This window comes from Nansenia antarctica, assembly GCF_963989245.1.
Source record: "Nansenia antarctica genome assembly, chromosome: 8".
Lineage (NCBI taxonomy): Eukaryota > Metazoa > Chordata > Actinopteri > Argentiniformes > Microstomatidae > Nansenia > Nansenia antarctica.
The window spans coordinates 37,338,964-37,366,139 of NC_137678.1; the positions used below are offsets into that span (position 1 = coordinate 37,338,964).

At 48.2% G+C, this 27,176-nt stretch overlaps 1 protein-coding gene across 1 annotated transcript in view; it reads right to left on the minus strand.

Annotated features, from left to right (window-relative positions):
* Positions 1 to 1,766: 1,766 nt before the first annotated feature.
* Positions 1,767 to 27,176, minus strand: part of dcp1b (decapping mRNA 1B) — a 28,817-nt gene continuing 3,407 nt past the window's right edge. Inside the window, exons 4-10 of the mRNA XM_080538312.1 lie at positions 19,487 to 19,553; positions 12,947 to 13,094; positions 12,120 to 12,245; positions 11,442 to 11,856; positions 10,996 to 11,372; positions 2,733 to 2,888; positions 1,767 to 2,491 (exon numbers count right to left, since the gene is read on the minus strand). Of these exons, the coding sequence (XP_080394438.1) occupies positions 2,411 to 2,491; positions 2,733 to 2,888; positions 10,996 to 11,372; positions 11,442 to 11,856; positions 12,120 to 12,245; positions 12,947 to 13,094; positions 19,487 to 19,553 (1,370 nt within the window). The 3' untranslated portion in view covers positions 1,767 to 2,410. The remainder of the gene's footprint in view (positions 2,492 to 2,732; positions 2,889 to 10,995; positions 11,373 to 11,441; positions 11,857 to 12,119; positions 12,246 to 12,946; positions 13,095 to 19,486; positions 19,554 to 27,176) is intronic.

Genomic DNA, 27,176 nt, shown 5'->3' on the forward strand with positions numbered 1-27,176 from the left:
GACTGATTTCCTTGCAGGATCTCATTTAAGACCTAACACCTAATTTTTAGACTGAATAACTGAAATCTGAGACCTTTTTAGGCCTTATGGATTGCTGGATTTTAGACTTTACGGCTTTTTAAGACCAGCGCAGGAACCCTGAGTGACACTGAATAGTCTCCCCACATTTCATAAAGAGAGTTAACACTGCATCTGCATTTGAACCATTTAGCAGACGCTTTTATCCAATGTGACTTACAATTAGAGATTACAGGGAGTCTCCCTGGAGTAATTTAGGGCTAAGTGCCTTATTCAAGGGCACACTGGTGGGACTTGAACTCATGAACTTCTGATCACCCGTCACACTCACTATCCACAAGGCCACCACGGCCACCACTACACTGAACAGTGTCCCATTTCCCCAGGATCATGTTGAGTTGGAGCGAACACAAAGTGGCAGACACAAGGACACATATTATTCATATTATATTTATATTTTATGGTGAAAAGAAAGAGAAGGAAACATCAGCCGTGTTTGAGAGGCAGAGATCTGAAGAGGACGACCAATCAATCTGAGTCATATCAACATGTAACAACATTATTAACATGGAATTAACATGTTTAACACGTACAAACACCATCAGTAATGAAATATTTCAACATCGATACTTCACCAAGCATTACCAGTGCCTAAATACCCAATCAATATCCCCCTCCCTCCCTCCCTACTCTCCCCCTCTCTCCCTCCCTCCGCCCCCCTCCCCCGGAGCACAGTCAAATGTGAACAAGTCTAATTATCGGTTGTCCTCTGTGTGCTTGAGTGCGTATGACAAACACAAATGGATTCCCTGCTGTTGGAAAGCTAATGTTGCGTACCGGTACACAGCTTCTAATGAGTCTGTAGCACGGATACTGCTGGGGTGGCAGAGGGAGGGGGGGGGTGGAGAAAGGGAGGAAGGAGGGGGGGTGGAGGAAGGAAGGGAGGGAGGGAGGTGTGGATATAATAGGATGATGGAGGGGGAGGGCTGGAGCCATCCTGTCCTCACGACCAGAGGAGGGCTGCATTCCAACAGTTCTGACCTGTAGGAACCAACATGTATGTGTATATATATATGTGTGTGTGACAGTTGCTGGTGAAAGGGGTAACAAGCCGGCAGCCGATTTAATGTTCAGACTTTTATTTTGAAAAATATAAATACATTTCAGCGTTGTTGAAAATCAATAACACACTCGCTAGTCAACTAACACAGCTTGTTTTGTGAGCATGCTAACAATGTAAAGTAGTGTTATAGTTAACTAGGTAGCAGTGGAGATTACTCACCGAATCCATTGCATTGCAGTATTTGGGCTTTTTCCCCAATATTATATTCCGTGTTTTAGCCTGGTCCCAGATCAGTATGTGTCTTAGCCTGGTCCCAGATCTGTATATGTTTTAGCCTGGTCCCAGATCTGTATGTGTTTTAGCCTGGTCCCAGATCTGTATATGTTTTAGCCTGGTCCCAGATCTGTATGTGTTTTAGCCTGGTCCCAGATCAGTATATGGTTTAGCCTTTCAGACTATGTGTGTGTGTGTGTGTGTGTGTGTGTGTGTGTGTGTGTGTGTATGTGTGTGTGTGTGTGTGTGTGTATGTGTGTATTAGTCCCAGATGTGTACGTGCAATAAGATGAGTTGGAGGTCTCAGGAGTTCGAAAATACTTTTATTTCCAATTCTGAGGCGGTTCAGAGATCATAACAAGCAAGCAATCATTATAAAAAGGGTTACCATGGTGACGTTTATAGTGTGCCCTGGAGCGCTGGCCGTTAAAACTAAAAAGAAAAACTAAAAACATTGATTAACTCCACCTTATCCCACGGAGGTGAGGTCAGCTGACTGGGGCGGAAACCGCCTAAAGGCGCCGTAGAAAAAATTAAAAAATATTCTATCGTTATCTCTCTTGTAACATAAAATTGTTTCTGATCCATTTGAGACATTTCCACCCTCTGGTCCTGAGTTGAGTAGCGTTTGAGTTTCTTCAAATCAAAATAAGCTAAACACATTGTCCAATGAGCTGCGGTCTATACTTCCTTAGAGAAGACGTCAGCCAATCGGTGAGTGACAAGGCTAACGTCGTTCTGAGATGGCTTCAACATTCAAAAGTAAAATAGTTTCCATTTGAGTTTTTACAGTATTTCGATACAACCCATTTGAAATGACCAACTAAAACGGCAAATGTCTGAAAATTAAAGATTCAATTCTTAAAAATGGATTCTCTTTAAAAACGTGTTCACTTTCTGAGATAAAAACTAAACTTAAAAACATCTTTAAAAGACGTCCAGTTCCAAATCTCACGTCCTGGTCCGTGCCCACAGCTGGACGCTCAGCCAATGGCGAGGCTTGGATTATAAAATAATTGTGTGGGTAAGTAGGGGGCGGGGTTCGAACTTAGCCAATCAGAATTTGTTTCCTGTTGTGTCCATGGCCAATCGGCAGACGTACGCCTCGTATATGGTGTCCAGGAAGTTGGTGTCACTCTGAAAGAGCGAGATGAAACATTAGGAGGGTGTCAGTGTGCGTGTGTGTGAGTGGTGTGGTGCGTGTGTATGGTGTGGTGCATGGTGTGTGTGTTGTGGTGTATGGTGTGTTGTGGTGTATGGTGTGTGGGTGGGTGGGTGTGTGTGTGGTGCGTGTGTGTGTGTGTGTGGTGAGGTGTGGTGTGTGTGTGTGTGGTGTGGTGTGTGTATGGTGTGTGGTGTGGTTTGGTGTGTGTCTGACCTGGATGAGGTGCAGCAGGGTGGCCTGCAGCTGGCTCTTGGAGAGGGGGGGGGGCTGTGGGGGGGCCGAGGGGGGGGGGGCGGCCTGAGAGAACACACTGGGGGACAGCAGCAGGGTGGGGGCCACGGTGGCCGGGATACGCTGGGGGGAGATCACCTGGAGAGGGGGGGGGGGTTAGAGAGGCACAGACTCAATACACACGGAATACACACACACGCATACACAGACACAGAGACACACACAGCACACACACCACACCACACCCACACCCACACCCCTGGGTCTCCGTTAACCGGTAATTACCGGTCTTTGTCCGATAAAAAGTCCGACATATTTAAACCTCTTCGGTCATAATGTCCGGTGAAAATAATTCCCTCTAAGCACAATTTGAATACAATTTGCTAAAATTAATTGGTCACATATTCTGATTCCTTCTACATTAAAAAAGACGAATATATAGGCTATATGTTTTCTTTTATTATTAATGTGTAGACTAGCCTACGCGATGAACAAACAGCGGCAGGGTTGCCAGATGGGATTGACAATTTACAGCCTAACTAGTCCGCTAAATCAGTGGTTCCCAACCGGGGGTACGCGGAGCCCTAGGGGTACGTGAGGGGATTGCAGGGGGTACGTGGAAAGATTTGGAATTATAATGTATTTCCCCTTCCCAAAAAATAAATACATATACAAGTCATTTCATAAACCTGTTGTTAAAATGGTACGCTGCAACTTAAGTTCCTCCCCGACAGGTGATGACTGTAACACAAGTGGTAGTCACGTCACATTTAAATCATGTTCACGATCATTTTCGCGCACAAGTCAGCTAGGCCTATCAGTATACTGCAAAGATGGACAGATGGCTAAAACGAGGAGGGCAGGCGGGCAGGTAGGCAGGCAGGAGGGCAGGCAGGCAGGAGGGCAGGCAGGCAGGAGGGCAGGTAGGCAGGCAGGCAGGTAGGCAGGAGGGCAGGCAGGCAGGAGGGCAGGTAGGCAGGTAGGCAGGAGGGCAGGCAGGCAGGAGGGCAGGCAGGCAGGAGGGCAGGTAGGCAGGAGGGCAGGCAGGCGGGCAGGTAGGCAGGAGGGCAGGTAGGCAGGTAGGCAGGAGGGCAGGCAGGCGGGCAGGTAGGCAGGTAGGCAGGAGGGCAGGTAGGCAGGAGGGCAGGCAGGCAGGAGGGCAGGCAGGCAGGAGGGCAGGTAGGCAGGAGGGCAGGCAGGCAGGTAGGCAGGAGGGCAGGTAGGCAGGAGGGCAGGCAGGCAGGAGGGCAGGTAGGCAGGTAGGCAGGTAGGCAGGAGGGCAGGAGGGCAGGTAGGCAGGAGGGCAGGCAGGCAGGAGGGCAGGCAGGCAGGAGGGCAGGTAGGCAGGAGGGCAGGAGGGCAGGTAACAGGAGTCAGGCTGAACAGAAGTGGAACTGAAGCTATGATCTGGCAGTGAAGTGAAGGCTGGAACGGGTCTTTATGCAGGGCTAACGATTAGGTAATTGTGAACAGCCGGACAAACGCACACTCGAAGCCACTCCTGCCAATTAGAGGGAGAGCGAGAGAGAGAGGGAGGCACTGCCCACTACCTAGAGGTAGAGGGCGTGACAGTTATACTGTATATCGGCACTCATGGAATGCCTCTTGTCCAATCAAATGACTTGGTCGGAACTAACTGTTGTATAATAAATGTTATATTTGCAAGTTAGTGTTTAATTGAAATTGTTTGGAAATAATCAACACGCATGAGTGAGGGGGTACTTCTGGCATGGCAAAACAGCTCAAGGGGTACACAAGTCAAAAAAGGTCGTGAACCACTGCGCTAAATAACCGCTAAACCCAGTAGCCCATTCGGCGGTAACCCGCCCCATCTGGCAACCCTGTCTCTCAACGGCGCGAGTAGTTTAGTCAGTTAATTTAGTTTGATCTAGTCTAAATAAAACCACTGCAGTGACCGGAGTCAAGGTTATTGTTCTGCGTGTTTTGGATGTGCTAGAGCACAGTGAATGACCACCGAGGGCCGTGAGATGCGGCTAGTAAAGGACGCTAGCCATCTCAACCCCGTTCATTGATTGAGCCTGCCGTGCCCGTTCCAGCCCTGAGTCGGGAGAAGTACTACGGGAGTAGTGCGCTACTATCGACAACCTGGGCTACTGGTACCATTAATTAGGATTGATTAGATTAGGTTGACAATACCACACTACATTTGAGTTTAGGGATATCAATGTTATATATTTGTGTATGTTTTATCTTTATGTATTAAATGTTATAATTGTTCCACATTTGAGACCTGTCTTCCCCCCACTCAGTTATTCAGTCGGTGTCCATCATTTAAGTTCAATTTAGTCTATCTACTGTATAGTGTTAGAGTTGAATTTGTGCCACTAAGTTGAAGTAGTCCACGGGTGTGTATCCCCCCCCGATACATCCTCCTCATTCTCATACTCCCGAGTCCGAGTAAGTATGATTTGACAGGCAGCTAGACTTAATGCCTTCCCAATCAGCGAGACGTGGTTATAGAATTGACTAGGGGTGTAACGGATCACCTAACTCACGGATCGGATCGTGTCACGGTTTTTGAGTCACGGATCGGATCATTTTTCGGATCAACACAAAACATTTTTGTTTTTATAAAAACTGCTTTTTCCTTGAATTCTGTAAAAACACCACTTTTACTATGTGACAAAAACCAACAACATTCAAGATGTCAAAACTGGTAATATATATATATACACATACATATATATACATATATATATATATATATAACATATTCTACACTCAAACATTACATAATTATACTGAAATACACTCAATTTAAATGATAGGAGAGAGGGAGGAGGCGCCTGGTTGCAGCAGTGAGTCACTGGGCTCTTTAAAGCAGATGAATAAACATGTTTTATGCCACTTTTAACTAAATAATAAAGTGAACCCTTATTTAACATGGTATGAGCAAACAACGGATTCTTTTTCTTTCGCATTATCAACCTATCATTGCGCTTTAGAGTACAACAAAGCCCGCAACTGTCGCGTCTATCTTTTCATGGCAACTCTACATTGTGATTTACAAGAGATATTAAGTAAGATATTAAGTCATATTATTACTTGTTAACATTTTGCAATTGATCCGTGGTACACATGCGTTCCGAACCGTGGAGGGCGATCCGAACGGATCACGGAATTTCCGTGATCCGTTACACCCCTAGAATTGACGTTGTTTTATTGATAAAAAGGGTAAAACTGGAAAGAGAATATAAAAAACGTACATTACTGTCGTGAAACTATTTAACACACTTCAGTTAACGTAATGTGGAGTCCGTTCATTGATCGATCGATGCAGTCCGTTCAAATAGCCATCAAAAGCTAAACTAGGCATACTTAAAATGACCAATTACATACTCAAATCCCATTAATGCAATTGAAATAAACATCTTAAAGTAGCCTACAGTCGTAATTCAAAGTAGCAAAGGTGACTAGGCTGCCCAGTGTGGCGCGCGTGCAGCCCTGGACATAATATGCCATAGTAGCGCATGCGAATCATGAAAGCCTATATTATTATATAGTTCGCGATCTAATCGTATCGGATGAAAAATAGACATTAAATGGCATAGGCCTATATAGGCTACACAACAGCTAATCACCGCGACAAACACCTATATTATATTCTAATATGATGACCGGAATTTCTCCTGTTTGTCCGACACATTGAAATCTTCCCGGACACGTTGACCGGCACCAATTTTTTCTAACGGAAACCCTGCCACACCCACACCCACACCCACACCCACACACATAGTTGTTGTCTGCTCTACACACTCTGACAGTTTGGATTTGAAATCAAACCACTACTCTGATGTGGAAGTACAGATTCTGGACCAAAAAAAGGTCTAGTTTTTGTTTGGCTTGACAGGTGTTTCTGCTTAGTCAGGTGTGTTCCCTCACACCTGTGCGCAGTCATAACAGAGCTGTCAATGTCTTTGATTATTATTGATTGTAGGCTTTGCATTCGCCTTTGGGGAGTTTGTTATTGATGTCTGTCAAGATAAGGACATGTCTGTCAAGATACGACAAAGGAGCCATTATGAGGCTGAAATGTCAGGAAAAATCTATCAGAAATAAGCAACCTTATACATTCAAAATCAACAGTTTGTGACATCATTAAAAAATAAAGAAAGCACTGGTGAGCTCAGCAATGTCAAACGGGCTGGTAGGCCAAGGACAGTGGATCACTGAGGGATGATCACCATAATTAACTGATCAACCCCCGCATTGAACTGAAGCTGAGAATCTCTACCTTAACCTTTTTGTAATCGTTCCAAGTCCAAACTGTTGGGAGTATATAGAGGTATGTGTAGGTATGTGTAGGTGTGTGAGGTATGTGTAGGTATGTGATGTATGTGTAGGTATGTGAGGTGTGTGTAGGTGTGTGAGGTATGTGTAGGTATGTGAGGTGTGTGAGGTATGTGTAGGTATGTGAGGTGTGTGTAGGTATGTTAGGTATGTGAGGTGTGTGTAGATATGTGAGGTATGTGAGGTATGTGTAGGTATGTGAGGTGTGTGAGGTGTGTGTAGGTATGTGAGGTGTGTGAGGTGTGTGTAGGTATGTTAGGTATGTGAGGTATGTGAGGTATGTGAGGTGTGTGTAGGTATGTGAGGTGTGTGAGGTATGTGAGGTGTGTGAGGTATGTGAGGTATGTGAGGTGTGTGAGGTATGTTAGGTATGTGAGGTGTGTGTAGGTATGTGAGGTGTGTGAGGTATGTGAGGAGTGTGAGGTGTGTGTAGGTATGTGAGGTATGTGAGGTATGTGAGGTGTGTGAGGTATGTGAGGTATGTGAGGTGTGTGTAGGTATGTGAGGTGTGTGTAGGTATGTGAGGTGTGTGTAGGTATGTGAGGTGTGTGTAGGTATGTGAGGTGTGTGTAGGTATGTGAGGTGTGTGAGGTATGTGAGGTATGTGAGGTGTGTGTAGGTATGTGAGGTGTGTGAGGTATGTGAGGTGTGTGTAGGTATGTGAGGTGTGTGAGGTGTGTGTAGGTATGTGAGGTGTGTGAGGTATGTGTAGGTATGTGAGGTGTGTGTAGGTATGTGAGGTATGTGAGGTGTGTGAGGTGTGTAAGGGTATGTGAGGTGTGTGTAGGTATGTGAGGTGTGTGTAGGTATGTGAGGTATGTTAGGTATGTGAGGTGTGTGAGGTGTGTGTAGGTATGTTAGGTGTGTGTAGGTATGTGAGGTATGTGAGGTGTGTGTAGGTATGTGAGGTATGTGAGGTGTGTGTAGGTGTGTGAGGTATGTGAGGTGTGAGGTGTGTGTAGGTATGTGAGGTATGTGTAGGTATGTGAGGTGTGTGTAGGTGTGTGAGGTATGTGAGGTATGTGAGGTGTGTGAGGTATGTGAGGTGTGTGAGGTATGTGAGGTGTGTGTAGGTATGTGAGGTATGTGTAGGTATGTGAGGTATGTGTAGGTATGTGAGGTGTGTGTAGGTATGTGAGGTGTGTGAGGTATGTTAGGTATGTGAGGTATGTGAGGTATGTGAGGTGTGTGTAGGTATGTGAGGTGTGTGTAGGTATGTGAGGTGTGTGAGGTATGTGAGGTATGTGAGGTGTGTGTAGGTATGTGAGGTGTGTGTAGGTATGTGAGGTGTGTGTAGGTGTGTGAGGTATGTGAGGTGTGTGAGGTGTGTGAGGTATGTGAGGTATGTGAGGTATGTGAGGTGTGTGTAGGTATGTGAGGTGTGGGAGGTATGTGAGGTATGTGTAGGTATGTGAGGTGTGTAGGTGTGTGAGGTATGTGAGGTGTGAGGTGTGTAAGGGTATGTGAGGTGTGTGAGGTATGTGAGGTATGTGAGGTGTGTGAGGTATGTGAGGTGTGTGTAGGTATGTGAGGTGTGTGTAGGTATGTGAGGTATGTGTAGGTATGTGAGGTGTGTGAGGTATGTGAGGTGTGTGTAGGTATGTGAGGTGTGTAGGTGTGTGAGGTATGTGAGGTGTGAGGTGTGTAAGGGTATGTGAGGTGTGTGAGGTGTGTGAGGTATGTGAGGTGTGTGTAGGTATGTGAGGTGTGTGAGGTATGTGAGGTGTGTGTAGGTATGTGAGGTGTGTGAGGTATGTGTAGGTATGTGAGGTGTGTGTAGGTATGTTAGGTATGTGTAGATATGTGAGGTATGTGAGGTATGTGTAGGTATGTGAGGTGTGTGAGGTGTGTGTAGGTATGTGAGGTGTGTGTAGGTATGTTAGGTATGTGAGGTATGTGAGGTATGTGAGGTGTGTGTAGGTATGTGAGGTGTGTGAGGTATGTGAGGTGTGTGAGGTATGTGAGGTATGTGAGGTGTGTGAGGTATGTTAGGTATGTGAGGTGTGTGTAGGTATGTGAGGTGTGTGAGGTATGTGAGGAGTGTGAGGTGTGTGAGGTATGTTAGGTATGTGAGGTGTGTGAGGTATGTGAGGTGTGTGAGGTATGTGAGGTATGTGAGGTGTGTGAGGTATGTTAGGTATGTGAGGTGTGTGTAGGTATGTGAGGTGTGTGAGGTATGTGAGGAGTGTGAGGTGTGTGTAGGTATGTGAGGTGTGTGAGGTATGTGAGGTATGTGAGGTGTGTGTAGGTATGTGAAGTGTGTGTAGGTATGTGAGGTGTGTGTAGGTATGTGAGGTGTGTGTAGGTATGTGAGGTGTGTGTAGGTATGTGAGGTGTGTGAGGTATGTGAGGTATGTGAGGTGTGTGTAGGTATGTGAGGTGTGTGAGGTATGTGAAGGTATGTGAGGTGTGTGTAGGTATGTGAGGTGTGTGAGGTATGTGTAGGTATGTGAGGTGTGTGTAGGTATGTGAGGTATGTGAGGTGTGTGAGGTGTGTAAGGGTATGTGAGGTGTGTGTAGGTATGTGAGGTGTGTGTAGGTATGTGAGGTATGTTAGGTATGTGAGGTGTGTGAGGTGTGTGTAGGTATGTTAGGTGTGTGTAGGTATGTGAGGTATGTGAGGTGTGTGTAGGTATGTGAGGTATGTGAGGTGTGTGTAGGTGTGTGAGGTATGTGAGGTGTGAGGTGTGTGTAGGTATGTGAGGTATGTGTAGGTATGTGAGGTGTGTGTAGGTGTGTGAGGTATGTGAGGTATGTGAGGTGTGTGAGGTATGTGAGGTGTGTGAGGTATGTGAGGTGTGTGTAGGTATGTGAGGTATGTGTAGGTATGTGAGGTATGTGTAGGTATGTGAGGTGTGTGTAGGTATGTGAGGTGTGTGAGGTATGTTAGGTATGTGAGGTATGTGAGGTATGTGAGGTGTGTGTAGGTATGTGAGGTGTGTGTAGGTATGTGAGGTGTGTGAGGTATGTGAGGTATGTGAGGTGTGTGTAGGTATGTGAGGTGTGTGTAGGTGTGTGAGGTATGTGAGGTGTGTGAGGTGTGTGAGGTATGTGAGGTATGTGAGGTATGTGAGGTGTGTGTAGGTATGTGAGGTGTGGGAGGTATGTGAGGTATGTGAGGTGTGTGTAGGTATGTGAGGTGTGTGTAGGTATGTGAGGTGTGTAGGTGTGTGAGGTATGTGAGGTGTGAGGTGTGTAAGGGTATGTGAGGTGTGTGAGGTATGTGAGGTATGTGAGGTATGTGAGGTGTGTGTAGGTATGTGAGGTGTGTGTAGGTATGTGAGGTATGTGTAGGTATGTGAGGTGTGTGAGGTATGTGAGGTGTGTCGGTATGTGAGGTGTGTAGGTGTGTGAGGTATGTGAGGTGTGAGGTGTGTAAGGGTATGTGAGGTGTGTGAGGTGTGTGAGGTATGTGAGGTGTGTGTAGGTATGTGAGGTGTGTGAGGTATGTGAGGTGTGTGTAGGTATGTGAGGTATGTGTAGGTATGTGAGGTGTGTGGAGGTATGTGAGGTGTGTGGGGTGTGTGTAGGTATGTGAGGTGTGTGAGGTATGTGAGGTATGTGAGGTATGTGAGGTGTGTGAGGTATGTGAGGTGTGTGAGGTATGTGAGGTATGTGAGGTATGTGAGGTGTGTGAGGTATGTGAGGTGTGTGAGGTGTGTGTAGGTATGTGAGGTGTGTGTAGGTATGTGAGGTGTGTGTAGGTATGTGAGGTATGTGAGGTGTGTGAGGTATGTGAGGTGTGTGTAGGTAAGTGAGGTGTGTGAGGTGTGTGTAGGTATGTGAGGTATGTGAGGTGTGTGAGGTGTGTGTAGGTATGTGAGGTGTGTGTAGCTATGTGAGGTATGTGAGGTACAGTATGTGAGGTATGTGGAGGTATGTGAGGTATGTGTGTAAAGAGCTAAAAGAAGCCTGCACATCCAATCATCTCTACCTGGAACTGAAGGCTGTTCTGCTGCGCCGTGAAGGAGGAGGGCCAGCTGTCCAGAGGCCTGGGGGAGGGGAGGTGGTGGTGGTGGGGGGGGTCGTGGTGGAAGCGGGGGGCCAGGGCGGGGCGGGGGGCCTCCGGGGGGGACGCGCTCACCCCCCCCTGCTCCTGCTGCACCAACTGGAGCCTCTGCAGCAGCTCGTGAGGAGAGACCACGCCCACCACACCACCTGACCCCTGCAGGGGCGCGGCCTGGAGGAGGGGCTTGGCGATGGGACTGAGGAACAGGTGCTGGGCCTGGGGGTGGGGGTGGGGGTGGGGGTGGTGGAGGCCAGGGAAGGCCAGGGGCTCCACCAGGGGGGGCTGTGCTGCTGCCTGCAGGCCTGGGAGGAGAGGAGGAGGATGGGGGTGGAGGAGAGGAGGAGGATGGGGGTGGGGGCAGCAGGGGGTGCTGGAGGTGATGGTGGAGGAGGAGGAGGAGCTCTGGAACAGTCTCTGGAGGGGGTCTGGTCTCTGGGGGGCTTGCCCGTTCTCAGACAGCCGATTCTCGGGGGACTCGGAGACGGGCTGGAGCAGGTCGGCCGGGCCGCCGCGCTGCTGGGATGCCATCAGCTTCTGGAAGCCCGGGCAGTGCTTCTCTGACTGGGCCTGGGGCTGGGCCGGAGCCTGGGGCTGGAGTTGGGCCGGGGTCAGGGCAGGGGCCTCGTAGGACAGGGAGCGGGCCACAGCCGGGCGCCCCCCCCCTCCAGCCTTACTGGGTCGGGTTGCTGCTGGTCCTGGTGCCCTGGGGGAGGCGGGGGAGGACTGGGGCTGCTGGGCCCCGAACAGCGTGGCTAGAGAGAGGTGCCTGGACTCCCCGTCACTGTCCTGGAGGGAGGGAGAAGGGGGGGGGGGGGGGAGGGAGGGAGAGGAGGGAGAAGGGGAGGAGGGAGGGAGGGAGGGAGGGAGGAAGGGAGGTACATGATGAACACACTTGAGCCCCACAGATATATGGGAGTGATATTGACACATCTCTGTAACACCACAGATAACACACCAGACCCACACCTCCATTCTGGGTTGGGCCGTAGAACACACAGCAACACATGTGTGTGTGTGTGTGTGTGTGTGTGTGTGTGTGTGTGTCTCACCCCAGCCCTCTCCCCCAGGCCTGTCTGTCTCTGTGTGGGTTTGACAGCGATGGGCTTGATGAGGTGGGGGTTGTCATGGAGAACGCTGCCGCCCCCGATCTCCTTAGGCTCCGAACTGGGCTTCCCGCCCTGGGGAGGAACAAGGGATGGAGGAGGAGAGAGAGAAGGAACAGAGGATGACGTCTCAATTCTCCTAATCCTAACCATAACCCGCTCGCTTCACAGTACATTAACACTAAAACAGCCGTGCCATTTTACCTACTATAAGAGCCGCCTCGGGGGTCAAAAACCAAAGTCTTCAGAATGGGAAGCTGCTACTTACACACAAAGACCACTAGTTGGTGGGCCTCGTAAATTAGCCTGCCTCCTACACAGAAAAACTGCAAAATAGCTTTATACTAGCATATCCTGATGTGATTTTGAAAATGGAAGGATAGTGGGTGGTAGAACGCACATATCTAGGAAAGGTCATGAAAGGAGGGTCATGAAATTTGATCAAATGCAAAGATATATATTTATTTTTACTCACATGGTCAAATGGCCCCCAACATATTATGTTAATAATATAGCATTAATAATCAGATGATGAATTATCACAATCTTCCACAGCACAGATACTAAAGATATGATAAACAGTGACAGACTATTCTAGATATTATAGCTATTCCTGTTCATTTATGATTTATCTCCACCACCTCCACACTCACAGTCTTTATCCACCACTGCCCCCTAGTGGAGGCAGGGAGCATTGTCCCTAGTGGTGACAGACAGCAGTGCCCCTAGTGGAGGCAGGGAGCAGTGCCCCTAGTGGAGGCAGGGAGCCCTACCTTGTCGTATTCGTTGCGGGCCTTGGTCAGCATCTGGAGGATGTCCACCCCCGCTGTCTCCTGTTGCCGCGGCGACCCCCAGCCCGCCCCCCCTCCCCCCCCCGGCCTCTCGCCCTGCTGGGACCGCTGCAGCTCCTGCTGGGTCAGACTGGCCACAGGACACACACAGTTACACACACGTCCCAGGGTGTGTGTGTGTGTGTGTGTGTACTGCATTTATTAACTAAGAAATGTTCAATCGTGTAGCTACAAATATTAAAGCAAGCTAAAACACTGAGAAAGACATACACACATACACGCGCACGCGCACACGCACACACACAGTAGAGAACACATAGCAATTGTTACATAATTCAACTGGGGAAACAAATCAATTAGTGGGTGCGGTGGTGAGTTGGCAGTGAGCCCCCTGAGCGAGGCCTCCTGAGCGAGGCCCCCTGAGCGAGGTGGTATTAAAAGGCTATCAGTCAGATCTGAGCTCTGAGTGCTTTGGCTCCCACAGGCACCATTGAGGCAGCTAGCGCTTAATAATACATTAGCCTGCGTTTACATTCTACAACTAAGGGAGGGAGGGGGAGTTATGTCGTGCCAGCCGAGGTGAGGGAGGTAAGTGCAACAGTGGGTCCACTTCAATCAGGACATAAACATGACGGGTTAGGGTTAGTCAGGGTCAGGGTTAGTCAGGGTTCGAGTCAGGGTCCGGGTTAGAGTCAGGGTCAGGGGTAAAGGTCAGGGGTAGAGTCAGGGTTAGTCAGGGTCAGGGGTAGAGTCAGGGTCAGAGGTAGAGTCAGGGCCAGGGTTAGTCAGGGTCAGGGGTAGAGTCAGGGTCAGGGTTAGTCAGGGTCAGGGTCAGGGTTAGTCAGGGTCAGGGGTAGAGTCAGGGTTAGTCAGGGTCAGGGTTAGTCAGGGTCAGGGTTAGTCAGGGTCAGGGTTAGGGTTAGGGGTAGAGTCAGGGTCAGGGTTCTCACAAGAGCACTTGTGGAGACGAACTCCAACCTGGTTAACTAACTAACCCTGAACCTGACCGCGAACATAACCCTTACTTGTGAATGCCTCATTTTAAGCAAAATAATGTCTTTGTTGGACCTAGAGGAGATAATCTCCCACCAGGGTTAGTCAGGGGTAGAGTCAGGGTCAGGGGTAGAGTCAGGGTCAGGGTTAGAGTCAGGGTCAGGGGTAGAGTCAGGGTCAGGGTTAGTCAGGGTCAGAGTTAGTCAGGGTCAGGGTTAGTCAGGGTCAGGGTCAGGGTTAGTCAGGGTCAGTCAGGGTCAGGGTTAGTCAGGGTCAGAGTTAGTCAGGGTCAGTCAGGGTCAGAGTTAGTCAGGGTTAGTCAGGGTTAGTCAGGGTCAGGGGTAGAGTCAGGGTCAGGGTAGAGTCAGGGTCAGGGGTAGAGTCAGGGTCAGGGGTAGAGTCAGGGTCAGGGTTAGTCAGGGTCAGGGGTAGAGTCAGGGTCAGGGGTAGAGTCAGGGTCAGGGGTAGAGTCAGGGTCAGGGTTAGTCAGGGTCAGGGGTAGAGTCAGGGTGAGGGGTAGAGTCAGGGTCAGGGGTAGAGTCAGGGTCAGGGTTAGTCAGGGTCAGGGTTAGTCAGGGTCAGGGGTAGAGTCAGGGTTAGTCAGGGTCAGGGTTAGTCAGTGTCAGGGTTAGTCAGTGTCAGGGTTAGTCAGGGTCAGGGTTAGTCAGGGTCAGGGTTAGTCAGGGTCAGGGGTAGAGTCAGGGTCAGGGTTCTCACAAGAGCACTTGTGGAGACGAACTCCAACCTGGTTAACTAACTAACCCTGAACCTGACCGCGAACATAACCCTTACTTGTGAATGCCTCATTTTAAGCAAAATAATGTCTTTGTTGGACCTAGAGGAGATAATCTCCCACCAGGGTTAGTCAGGGTCAGGGTTAGTCAGGGTCAGGGTCAGGGGTAGAGTCAGGGTCAGGGTTAGAGTCAGGGTCAGGGGTAGAGTCAGGGTCAGGGTTAGTCAGGGTCAGGGTTAGTCAGGGTCAGAGTTAGTCAGGGTCAGAGTTAGTCAGGGTCAGTCAGGGTCAGAGTTAGTCAGGGTCAGGGTTAGTCAGGGTCAGGGTTAGTCAGGGTCAGGGGTAGAGTCAGGGTCAGGGTTAGTCAGGGTCAGGGTAGAGTCAGGGTCAGGGTTAGAGTCAGGGTCAGGGTTAGTCAGGGTCAGGGGTAGAGTCAGGGTCAGGGGTAGAGTCAGGGTCAGGGTTAGTCAGGGTCAGGGGTAGAGTCAGGGTGAGGGGTAGAGTCAGGGTCAGGGGTAGAGTCAGGGTCAGTCAGGGTCAGGGGTAGTCAGGGTCAGGGGTAGAGTCAGGGTGAGGGGTAGAGTCAGGGTCAGGGCTAGTCAGGGTCAGGGGTAGAGTCAGGGTCAGGGGTAGAGTCAGGGTGAGGGGTAGAGTCAGGGTCAGGGTTAGTCAGGGTCAGGGGTAGAGTCAGGGTCAGGGGTAGAGTCAGGGTGAGGGGTAGAGTCAGGGTCAGGGTTAGTCAGGGTCAGGGGTAGAGTCAGGGTCAGGGTTAGTCAGGGTCAGGGTTAGTCAGGGTCAGGGTTAGTCAGGGTCAGGGTTAGTCAGGGTCAGGGTTAGTCAGGGTCAGGGGTAGAGTCAGGGTCAGGGTTCTCACAAGAGCACTTGTGGAGAGGAACTCCAACCTGGTTAACTAACCAACCCTGAACCTGACCGCGAACATAACCCTTACTTGTGAATGCCTAATTTTAAGCAAAATAATGTCTTTGTTGGACCTAGAGGAGATAATCTCCCACCAGATTTCTGAGAGGTATTTCAGAGAGTCGGCCCACTGATTCTCTCTATTATCAACTGCTCAATGTCTATCCGCTTGTTAAGTCGTGACGTGTTTCCGGGTCCAACGTTGGCTGAGGCGCTGTCTTCGAAATGCCGAAATAATAATAATAATTAATTATATGTATATAGCGCTTTTCCGAGGCTCAAATACCCTGACAATATGGAGAAAACGGGAAAGTGCTGTGTCCCTTGTTATATGAATAGATCCGAGTCTAAAAAACGATTAAACTGTCATTCTACCGCTGTAGTTCACAGGTACTCTGGTGCGGGGAATTTCTGGTTTGGACTCGGAAATGGCTAAACGTCACTTTTGACGTCAGACTTAACAAGCGGATTGGCTCTTTCCCCATCCAGTTTAAACAATTCAATAGTTCAACCTCTCCTGAAGAGACCTATACTTGACCCTCTTGTCTAAATCGATTTTAGATCAATTTCAAACTTACCTTTTTAATCTACCATTTTAAAAAAGTCTGCTGCCTCTTAATTAATCTCACATGAATAACTGTAATATCTTTGAGCAACATCAATCAGGATTCCGGGCCCGGCAGAGCAATAGAAAAAGCTCTTATTAAGGTTACCAATGATGCCGCAGACTCTGGGGCCTGTTCAATTTTAATTCTGCTCAATTTAGTTCCGCATTTGATACAGTCGACCATGAAATCCTTTTAAATCGCCAGGGAAAGTGTGCTGGCATTAAGGACACTGCTCTGCCTAGTTCCGCTCCTACCTCTCTGACAGATATTGACTTTCTCTATTGTACTGGGAGAATTCTCCTCATCCCCAGCCCACCTCTCAGGTGGAGTTCCCCAGGGGTCAATTCTTGGCCCGATATTATTTACAATCTATATGCTTCATCTGTAAATATAATCTTAATTTCTACTGTTATGCGGACGACATAAATATAATCTTAATTTCTACTGTTATGCGGACGACACCTAACTGTATGTTCCCCTTACTGGTTGTGACAGACAAACTCGACTGCCAGACTTTTTACCAAATTCCAAGAGACAAGACCATATCACTCCCATCCTAGAACGCATCACTGACAACCTGTCAGGTATAGAACTGCTTTCAAAGTACTATTAATTATCTGTAAAACCCTACATGGCCTCGCTCCCACCTACATCACAGATCTACTCGCGGCCTATGAGCCTAGCGGCTGCCTGCTCCTCAGACAGGTCGCTCCTAACTGTCCCCACAGCCGCCAAAAAAAGGAAACCGAGGGTTTTCCGTTACAGCCACGCAGCTGTGGAACTCCCTACCTAAGGAACTTAAACCTGGTACACACAAAGATAATCTGGCCGATTTTGGGCCGTTTTCCCCCCTTCTGATCAAGGACAGCAAACGCCCGATTATCGGATGGCTCTAAAGATTATCTTGTGGTTTGAGGTGTGTTAAGAGTCCATTTCTCCCGACAATCTGCTCAGAAAATGGTCGCGGACGACAATCGTAAATATTAAACGTGTTCAAAAATCCTCATGTGTGTGGGCAACTCCCGACTCCCGACAACATCCGAGCAGGGTTGCCAGATGGGCTGTTTTTTTTTGGTGGAATTAGAGGTTTTAGACTGTGGTTAGGCTGGAAAGTGTCAATCCCATCTGGCATCTGCTCCAGAGTCCGATTGTGACGTGGATGGAATGTAGCCAATCAAGAAGCAAGCTGGCTTCTTCTTTTTGTTCTTCGGCACTTTATTTGCCCTGTCGCACATGGCTGCCTCTAAAGGTCAGTCAGGGTACTACTACCCTGATCACGCAAGATTTCTGGCTTGGGGAACGAGACTCTAGAGCAGTGGTTCTCAAACCTCTCCTCGGGGACCACCAGCCGTTCCACATATTTGATCTGTTCCACCACCAGCACACCTGATTTAACTAATCAAGCACAAATCATAATTGCTTTGCACTCGATTAGTTGAATCAGGTGTGCTGGTGGTGGAACAGATCAAATATGTGGAACGGCTGGTGGTCCCCGAGGAGAGGGTTGAGAAACACTGCTCTAGAGAGTCTAGACCAGCGTTTCTCAACCTTTTATCAGTCACGGCACCCTTCAAAAGTCGATAAAATCTCAAGGCACCCCAGTCTAAAATATAGCTATTCAAAAACGACACTGCATCGCCCAGACAGCCACACACACACACGCGCACACACACAGTGGCTATCGATACAAATAAAAGTTGTATTATTATTATAGAGAGAGAGAGAGAGAGAGAGAGAGAGAGAGAGAGAGAGAGAGAGAGAGGAGGGAGTGAAAGCGGCAAGTGTGCATCAAAGGCATCAGGCACGTAACCGTGCTGTATAAACATGACACAGTGACCGAACAAAAGTGGGAATTTATGGAACACATTCATTTTCATATTCCCACATTTGATTGGAAACACCTATCCAGTCTATTCAACGTAAACACCGGGGATGCAGAGTTATTAAGCCAGAAAATGCGTCTCTCTCTCCCGCTGCGCGCATGACCTTGTCTGGATGTATTAAATTCATTGCATGAAAACGAAACCGTGCGTTATTTCCCGAACTTTCCAACCCTGCTTAGCTTCCCAAGTCGGACGAGAGAATAATGTCATCGATCATCCATATACGTAGATATTATAGAACATACATATATATATCCATATACGTAGAACAACCACCTCCACACGCTGCCGGCGAGCGAGACTGCCCTGCCCGATCGGACCTTTTTTCGGGAGCGGGGAACATAGCAGGACCCTTTTAGATGTCATTGATTTGCCTTCCAATTGTACAGTCAGACAGCGGGACCTTTGCTATTTCTTTTGCAGCTTGTGGGCCTAGCATGTGATTAACTATTGCTGTGCATGCTGGCAATATTACGGACTCGGCTATAGTGTGTGGCTTCTTCGCCTTAGCAACAATTTCGGCTACGAGGTAACTAGCCTCCAATGCTTTATCAGACACTTTGGCGCAATTCATCATTACCTGTTCTGGACAGCTATGTTGACTTTTCATCCGAACAAAATATTCAGCATCCTTGCTAGCTTGTGATGGATGATTTGTTGTCAGTTCGTCATGTTCCATGATTCTGCTTGTTTGCTTGTTCATTGCTCTCGAAATGTCTTTGACACACTGACCTTACGCTGAACCCGGTATTGACATTGTGACATGGGAAAGGGGCGCGCGAGACAGAATATAGAATAATTTGACGGCACCCCTGAAGACGCCAGGCGGCGCCCCAGTGTGCCGCGGCACCCCGGTTGAGAAACGCTGGTCTAGACTGTCGTAACGACAGATATTTATGTATGCGGTGTGCTGAAATGGGAATATCGGCACACACCACACACAATACGATCAAGGCTGTTCAATCCATTATTTTTTATCTTCATGTGTGGGGTCTCTCTCAGATAAAAAATCTGTTAAGATTTTGAAAATCCTTATATGTGTACCAGGCTTTAGGTTAGTGAACTCAGTGCCTTCTTTTAAATCAATTAAAAACATACTTTTACATGACGTTTTTCTTTTTAATAGTAAATCTGTTTGTCAAGTATTCTTCTCATCACTTTTATTTCACTAGTTTTTTTTATTGTTTTATGTCCTTAATTATTTATAATAATATTATTATTATAGCTTTTATCCTGACTGTGTATACTATTTTATCTTGTTCTGTAAAGCACTATGTAACTGTGTTTTGAAAAGTGCTATACAAATAACGTTTATTATTATTATTATTAACATTAACCCAACTTTGTTAACTAAAGTTCCCGACATAGATCTCTCTCACTCACTCACCTCTTCATGAGCTGGGCGATGCGCTGGCAATCCTGCTTGTCATAGAACCATATCCCGTAGATGGACACTGTGGGAGAGAGAGGGAGGGAGGGAGGGAGAGAGAGGGAGGGAGACAGAGAGAGAGAGAGAGACAGAGAGAGGGAGCAAGAGAGAGGGAGGGAGGGGGAGCGAGAGAGAGGGAGGGAGGGGGAGCGAGAGAGAGGGAGGGAGGGGGAGGGAGGGAGGGGGAGGGAGGGGGAGGGAGGGAGGGGGAGGGAGGGGGAGGGAGGGAGGGGGAGGGAGGGGGAGGGAGCGAAAGAGAGAGACAGTGTTGTTACCATTAGCAAAACACACTTTAAACTCTAAAGTTAAAGAGAGACAGACAGACAGGCAGGCAGTGTCATGAGGTCAGGGGTCAGAGTGCAGTGGTGCTCCATCTTAATGCAGGTCATCATCTAGACTAGAGGGTTAGGGTGACACCCTATGGTGACAGAGGGAACGCGCGCACGCACCAGGGTTTCCGTTAGAAAAAATTGCCGCCGGACATCGTGTCCGGGAAGATTTCGATTTACCGGACAAACGTGATATATTCCGGTCATCATATTAAAATATAAAAAAAAAAAAAAAAAAAAAAAAAAAAAAAATCTAATATAGCTGTTTGTCGCGGTGATTACTGTTGTGTAGCGGCCTATATATGCCATTTAATGTCTATTTCTCATCCGATACGATTAGATGCGAGCTATATAATATATAATAATATAACATGATTCGCATGCGCGCTATGCCATTATGTCCAGCGCTGAACGGGCGCCTCACTGGGAACTGAACAGACAGCATCGATCAATGAACAGACTCCACATTACGTTAACTGAAGTTTGTTAAATTGTTTGGGATTAATGTGAGTTTTCTATTTTCTCTTTCCAGTTTTACCCTTTTTTTTATCAATAAAACAACGTCATTTCTATAACCAGGTCTCGCTGGTTGGGAAGGCATTTCGTTTAGCTGCCTGTCAAATCATACTTAATCGGACTCGGGAGTATGTCAATGAGGAGAACATAACTGTTTATTGAGAAACAATAGGCAGGCTGGGATACGTATATAAAGAAATACCACAATGTCTAGATGTATAACATTTTATTGAACAGTGCAAGCATGTAGGCTTCTGGCGTGACATCGTACCCCTAACGTTCTTAGGGCTTGTTTGAAAAGCTTAGACTGAAAGTTAGTGCCCTGGTCAGATTGTATAACAAGAGGAAGACCGAATGTGGAAAAATACGTTGTTAAAGCTTTCACCACTGAGCTGGCTGATATGTTACGCAACGGAACAGCTTCGGGAAAACGAGTAGCAGCGCACATAATAGTGAGCAAATACTGACTTCCACTTTTAGTCCTAGGCAAAGGTCCAACACAATCAATTATTACACGTTCAAATGGCTCCCCTATAGCAGGAATGGGATGCAATGGTGCGGGTGGAATGGATTGATTAGGCTTACCCGCCATCTGACAAGTATGGCAACAGCGGCAGTGCTTGGCAACATCCGCCTTCAGTCCGGGCCAAAAGAAATGTTTCAATATCAGCTGATAAGTTTTAGTTATACCTAAATGTCCTGACCACTGGCTCTCATGTGCTACAGATAACACCTGTTGTCTATAACCCACAGGCACAACCACTTGTTTTACAGTATTCCACTCACAACCATTTGCATTAGGAGGAGACCATTACGCATTAATATCCCATCGTTAAGGAAATAAACTACGTTGCCCCCTATTTCAGATTCCTCACTAGCTGCATGTAAAAAACATTTGTTTAATGACTGATCAGCTACTTGAGCGACACGCAATCGCTCGCCGGTTACAGGCAGAGATAGGCTGTCAGCGGATGGTATGGTAGGACTCGGGGAGGATGGTAACTCTACCACTTTCTCCCTGGGAGAAGCTGAAACAATCGGGTTCTCATCCCTTTCAGAAAAGGCTTGCATAATCACACTATCACAGAGAGAAACATCGCTATCCTCCTCTCTGCCTCGACTCGATTGTGCACGAGTTATAGCGCACACCGGAAACAACCGCTGTTTCGCATAGGCAGCCTACACATTAGGAGTCATCATCATGCCGGTGTCAAATCATATCATAATAAAATAAATACATAGCCTATATATTCGTCTTTTTTAAAATAGAAGGAATCAGAATGTGAACTTTAGCGAATTGTATTCAAATTGTGCTTAGAGGGAATTATTTTCACCGGACATTTATGTCCGACGAGTTTTCAATTTGTCGGACTTCAAAAAAAAATACCGGACAAAGTCCGGGAATTATCGGTTAACGGAAACCCTGGCACGCACACACACACACACACACACACACACCGAATGGAGAGCAGTCACACAGGCCCGGGGGATAAAGTAAACAGTGGGGAGAATAAGAACTAAAATGGGAACGCTTCTAAAATAAACCCACTGATGTTGGCCAGACGCTGCATTCCTGCCTGGCCTAGAAGGTGCCGTACCACACACACACACACACACACACACACACACACACACGTACACCACACACACACGTACACCTCACACACACGTACACCACACACACACGTACACCACACACCCACACACCCCCCCACACACCCCCCCCCCCACACACACACACGCACACACGCACACACACTCGCACACACACGCATACACACGCATACAAAAACTAAAACTTCTGGACTTTCAGGAGGGAATTTCTCTACAACCTATAATCATATATAATCAATGTTAATCAATGTTAATATCAGGTTATAATCATGATGAATATGTTAATATCAAGTTATAATCATGATGAATATGTTAATAATATCAGGTTATAATCATGATGAATATGTTAATATCATGTACACGTACACCCCCTGGACATGAAGCTGGTATGTTGCAGGGTCTTACCCCAATCCAACCCTTAATGCTGAGTGCCAAGCAGGGAGGCATCGGGTAGCCTACCATTTGTATAGTCTTTGGTATGACTCGGCCGGGGATCGAACTCACAACCTCCCAATCTCAGAGAGGACACTCTAACCGCAAGGCCACTGAGCTGGTATGTTAATTAATATCAGATTATAATCATGATGAATATGTTAACTGATATTAATCATGATGAATATGTTAATATCAGGTTATAATAATGATGAATATGTTAACTCAACATCTGGTTGTTTTCCATGACGTTAATGCCCAAGGTGCTGCAGTGCTGACCATTCCTGTGGTTGGAAGTGCATTCCTCACCAGCTCTCTCTCTCTCTCTCTCTCTCTCTCTCTCTCTCTCTCTCTCTCTCTCTCTCTCTCTCTCTCTCTCTCTCTCTCTCTCTCTCTCTCTCTCTCTCTCTCTCTCTCTCTCTCTCTCTCTCTCTCTCTCTCTCTCTCTCTCTCTCTCTCTCTCTCTCTCTCTCTCTCTCTCTCTCTCTCTCTCTCTCTCTCTCTCTCTCTCTCTCTCTCTCTCTCTCTCTCTCTCTCTCTCTCTCTCTCTCTCTCTCTCTCTCTCTCTCTCTCTCTCTCTCTCTCTCTCTCTCAACACACAAGCACACCACACACACACATCTCCATACCAGTAATCACCCTCACATACACACACTTCTTGATACCAGTAATCCCTCTCTCTCTCTCTCTCACTCACACACACACACACACACACACACACACACACACACACACACACACACACACACACACACACACACACACACACGTCTGGGGTTAGGGGGGGTCAGGGTTAGAGGGGTCAGGGTTAGGGGGGTCAGGGACAGGGGGTGCAGGGTTAGAGGGGTGAGGGTTGGGGGGGTCAGGGTTAGAGGGTCAGTGTTAGGAGGGTTCAGGGTTAGGGGGGTCAGGGTTAGAGGGTCAGTGTGAGCAGGGTCAGGGGTCAGGTTTAGGGGTTGGCAGCCTCCTCCACCCTGGCAGGATGGAGGCGAGAGCGGCAGCGTTGACAGCTAAACGAGGAACACCTCCACCCCAGATAACACCGGCCCAAAAAAGACAGGACAGAGGGGAAGATAAGAAAGAGAGGGGGGGGGGAGAGTAGGAGAGAGGGACAAGAGAAGTGAATTTGGAAACAACTGGAAAACTGAGGAGGACAGCACGGAGAGAAGGAAGAAAGAGAGAGAAGAGGAGAGGAGAAGAGAGAGAAGAGGAGAGGAGGAGAGAGAGAGAGAGAATGAACAGTGAGTTCTCTGGAGCTGCTGCCACGCTGCCTTGCCCCCCCCCGAGCTGCCGGTCTGTCTGGGAAAGGGACCAGACACACACACACACACACACACACACACACACACACACACACACACACACACAAGCCTGGGAACCAGCGAGAGAAACACTCATATCCCTTGGAGAGGAGAGGAGGAGGAGGAGAAAGCACATGGTGTAGCAGTTAACTACCAGAGGCCACAACAACTGGTCTTACCAGGAGGAACACTGCTCTCACTGGGAGAAACAGTATTCCTACTGGGAGGAATATTGTTCTTACTGGGAGAAACACTGCTCTTACTGGGAGAAACACTGCTCTTACTGGGAGGAGGAAGATCTACCAGATCCCTTTCTCTCTCTCTCTCTCTCTCTCTCTCTCTCTCTCTCTCTCTGAGGAACATCTACCTACTACTAGACCACCACTCTACTAGACCACCACTCTCCTAGACCACCACCCTACTGGACCACCATCCTACTAGACCACCATCCTACAGGACTAGACCACCACCCTACTAGACCACCCTACCAGACCACCACCCTATCAGACCACCACCCTACTAGACCACCACCCTATCAGACTACTGCTGCTACTTGTTCTCCTCCTTGACTGCTTCAGCATCATGTTCCGGAGGCTGATCCGGCACAGCAGACCCCAGCATGAGCGTCTGGAGGAGGAGCCAGAGGTGCGCTACAAGGGCCACCTCATCTCGGAGACGGAGCTGGGGTACACCTACGTACGACCAGGAGGTAAGGACAGCTACGTCAACCATGTCACCCTGCTAGCATTAGCACCATGTCACCCTGCTGGCATTAGCATCATGTCTCTCTATGTCACCCTGCTAGCACTTTAGCCTTTCCTCAATTGCGAGGAAGCAGACTCCCTTGTCCTCTCCTCTGGCTTTGGAGAACATCTCAGAGAAGGAACCTAGAAAACATCTCAGAGAAGGAACCTAGGGAACATCTAAGGGAAGGAAGCTAGGGAACATCTAAGGGAAGGAAGCTAGGGAACATCTAAGGGAAGGAAGCTAGGGAACATATAAGGGAAGGAAGCTAGGGAACATCTAAGGGAAGGAAGCTAGGGAACATCTTAGAGAAGGAACCCAGGGAACATCTCAGAGAAGGAACCTAAGGAACATCTAAGGGAAGGAAGCTAGGGATCATCTAAGGGAAGGAACCTCGTCCTCCCAGGTAGTCGTGTTCCTAACAGCTGAGAAAAGGTTCATATACATGCACAAACCCACTAAGCCGGAGCCTTGGCCTTAACTTGGTGAGCTAACGTGGTATGGTCTAAGGCAGGGTGTGTCTCCTAACCACCTCTGTTACATCTGCATAGTACGGGTTATTCTGATGAGCCACTCAAACCAGCCCAGTAGAACTGAACACTGCCAGCCTGGTTCTGTCTGGGGATCTGGACCACTCATAGGGCTTTCACACCGGCAAAGAACCGTGCCGGTTCGCGTTCGCGTTCGGAAACCTCTGAACCTTGGTGCTGTCTGGCGAACGAGCCCGCGTTCATACCGGTGTAACCAGAACCATCCGCGTCATCAACGCTGGGTGATGAAGGGGCGGGATAAACAAAAATGTCACAACTAGATGGCAGCTACTTCACTGGAAATGAGGATAATATCTTCCACTACAGTATCTGAAATAAACACAATTTTCTGTGAAACAAAACAAAAGACACTTTCTATATGCGTTCTTTTACTAATCAGCTGCTCCGTTACTGGAATAGAAATGGCTTACGAAATTCGCGTTCGCGCATGTCCGCGCGCGTGTGCGTGTGTGTGTGTTTGCTGAGCATGTGAGGAAGATAAAGAGAATAATGACACTTTTGATATTGTTTTTGATCACTAATGATTAGATTTAGATTAGATTAGATTTTGTCTACTTCCTCCTTGCTGGTCTCTGCAGCCTAGAATATGACACACCCACTGACAACGTGACTGTTCTACGTTTTGGTTCGCGCTTGAGAACCACTATTTTCTGGTGCCCGCTGCGAACCAACTTTTCAGGTTCCGAACCAATTGAGCTTCGGTCTGAACGCGCCGGCCGGTTCCAGACTTGGCTCGCAAACGCGAACCGGCACGGTTCTTTGCCGGTGTGAAAGCCCTAACAGTCAGCCTGGTTCAGCCTGGTTCAGCCTGGTTCAACCTGGCTCTGGGGGTGTGGACCCTGGGCTTCCTTCATGGTGACCCACATGTCTGAGAGTTCTGGGCTCTTCCACTGGTCACCCAAATGTGTGTTTAGTGATTAGATCACATGACCTCTGGTGAAAGGTCACAGTGATGAGACGTGTGGCATGTATAACTTCCTGTGTGTGTACCTCTGACCTCCTCCCCAGGGGTGCTGCTGCTGTGAGAACGTCCAGAAACACCACAGCAACACAACCACAATACAACCACAACACAAACACAACCACAATACAACCACAACACAGCCACAATCACAACACAACACAACCACAATAGTACCACAGCAACACAACACAACCACAATACTACCACAATACAACCACGATTCAACTACAACACAACCACAGCCACAACCACAATAGAACACACGCTCCAGCAGACCAGTAGTATCTTCAACAAAGCATTCCACCTGCCTGGCACTGGGCATGATTTTGTACATGTGTGTGTGTGTGTGCAAAGTGTGTGTGTGTGTGTGCAAAGTGTGTGCGTGTGATAAGTGTGTGTGTGTGATAAGTGTGTGTGTGATAAATGTGTGTGTGTGTGTGTGTGTGTGTGTGTGTGTGTGTGTGTGTGTGTGTAGTGTCTGAGTGCAGGGTTTATCTAATCTCGACTGGGTCTGGCTGGGTCCCTGGTGTTGGCAGGGCCGGGCTGACAGCCACCAGAATACCTCTGGACCTTATATGGACCTGAGGGCCACGGCCACTACAGCAGGCTGCTCTCTCTCTGATGCAACCCCTCTCTCTCTCTCTCTGTGTGTCTCTCTTTCTCTCTGTGTCTGTCTCTCTCTCTCTCTCTCTCTGTCTGTCTGTGTCTCTCTCTCTCTGTGTGTGTGTGTCTGTCTGTCTCTGTCTGTCTGTCTCTCTGTCTGCCTCTCTCTCTCTGTCTGCCTCTCTCTCTCTCTCTCTTTGTGTCTGTCTCTCTCTCTCTGTCTCTCTCTCCCTCCCTCCCCCCTCTCTCTACATGGTTGTAGTTTAATGGGGAGTTCTTGGGCATTCCAGGAATCGGGACCGCTGAGGCTAGTCTGGTTCCTCATCACGTACCTCCTCAGTAGGGTTTACACAAACCAAACACCAACACACACGTTTACATGGAGAGGAGAGCCCTCGCTGTGTTGTTAGTGTCTAGAGAACACTTGGAGACAATTTTTAATGAAGGAAACAAGGTTGTTCCAGGACACTGGCAGTAGTCACTCCTAGGTGGCATGTGCAGTGCATGGTGGGTAGTGTAGTCCTGGGTGGGTAGTGCAGTGCATGCTAGGTAGTGTAGTGCATGGTGGGTAGTGTAGTCCTGGGTGGGTAGTGT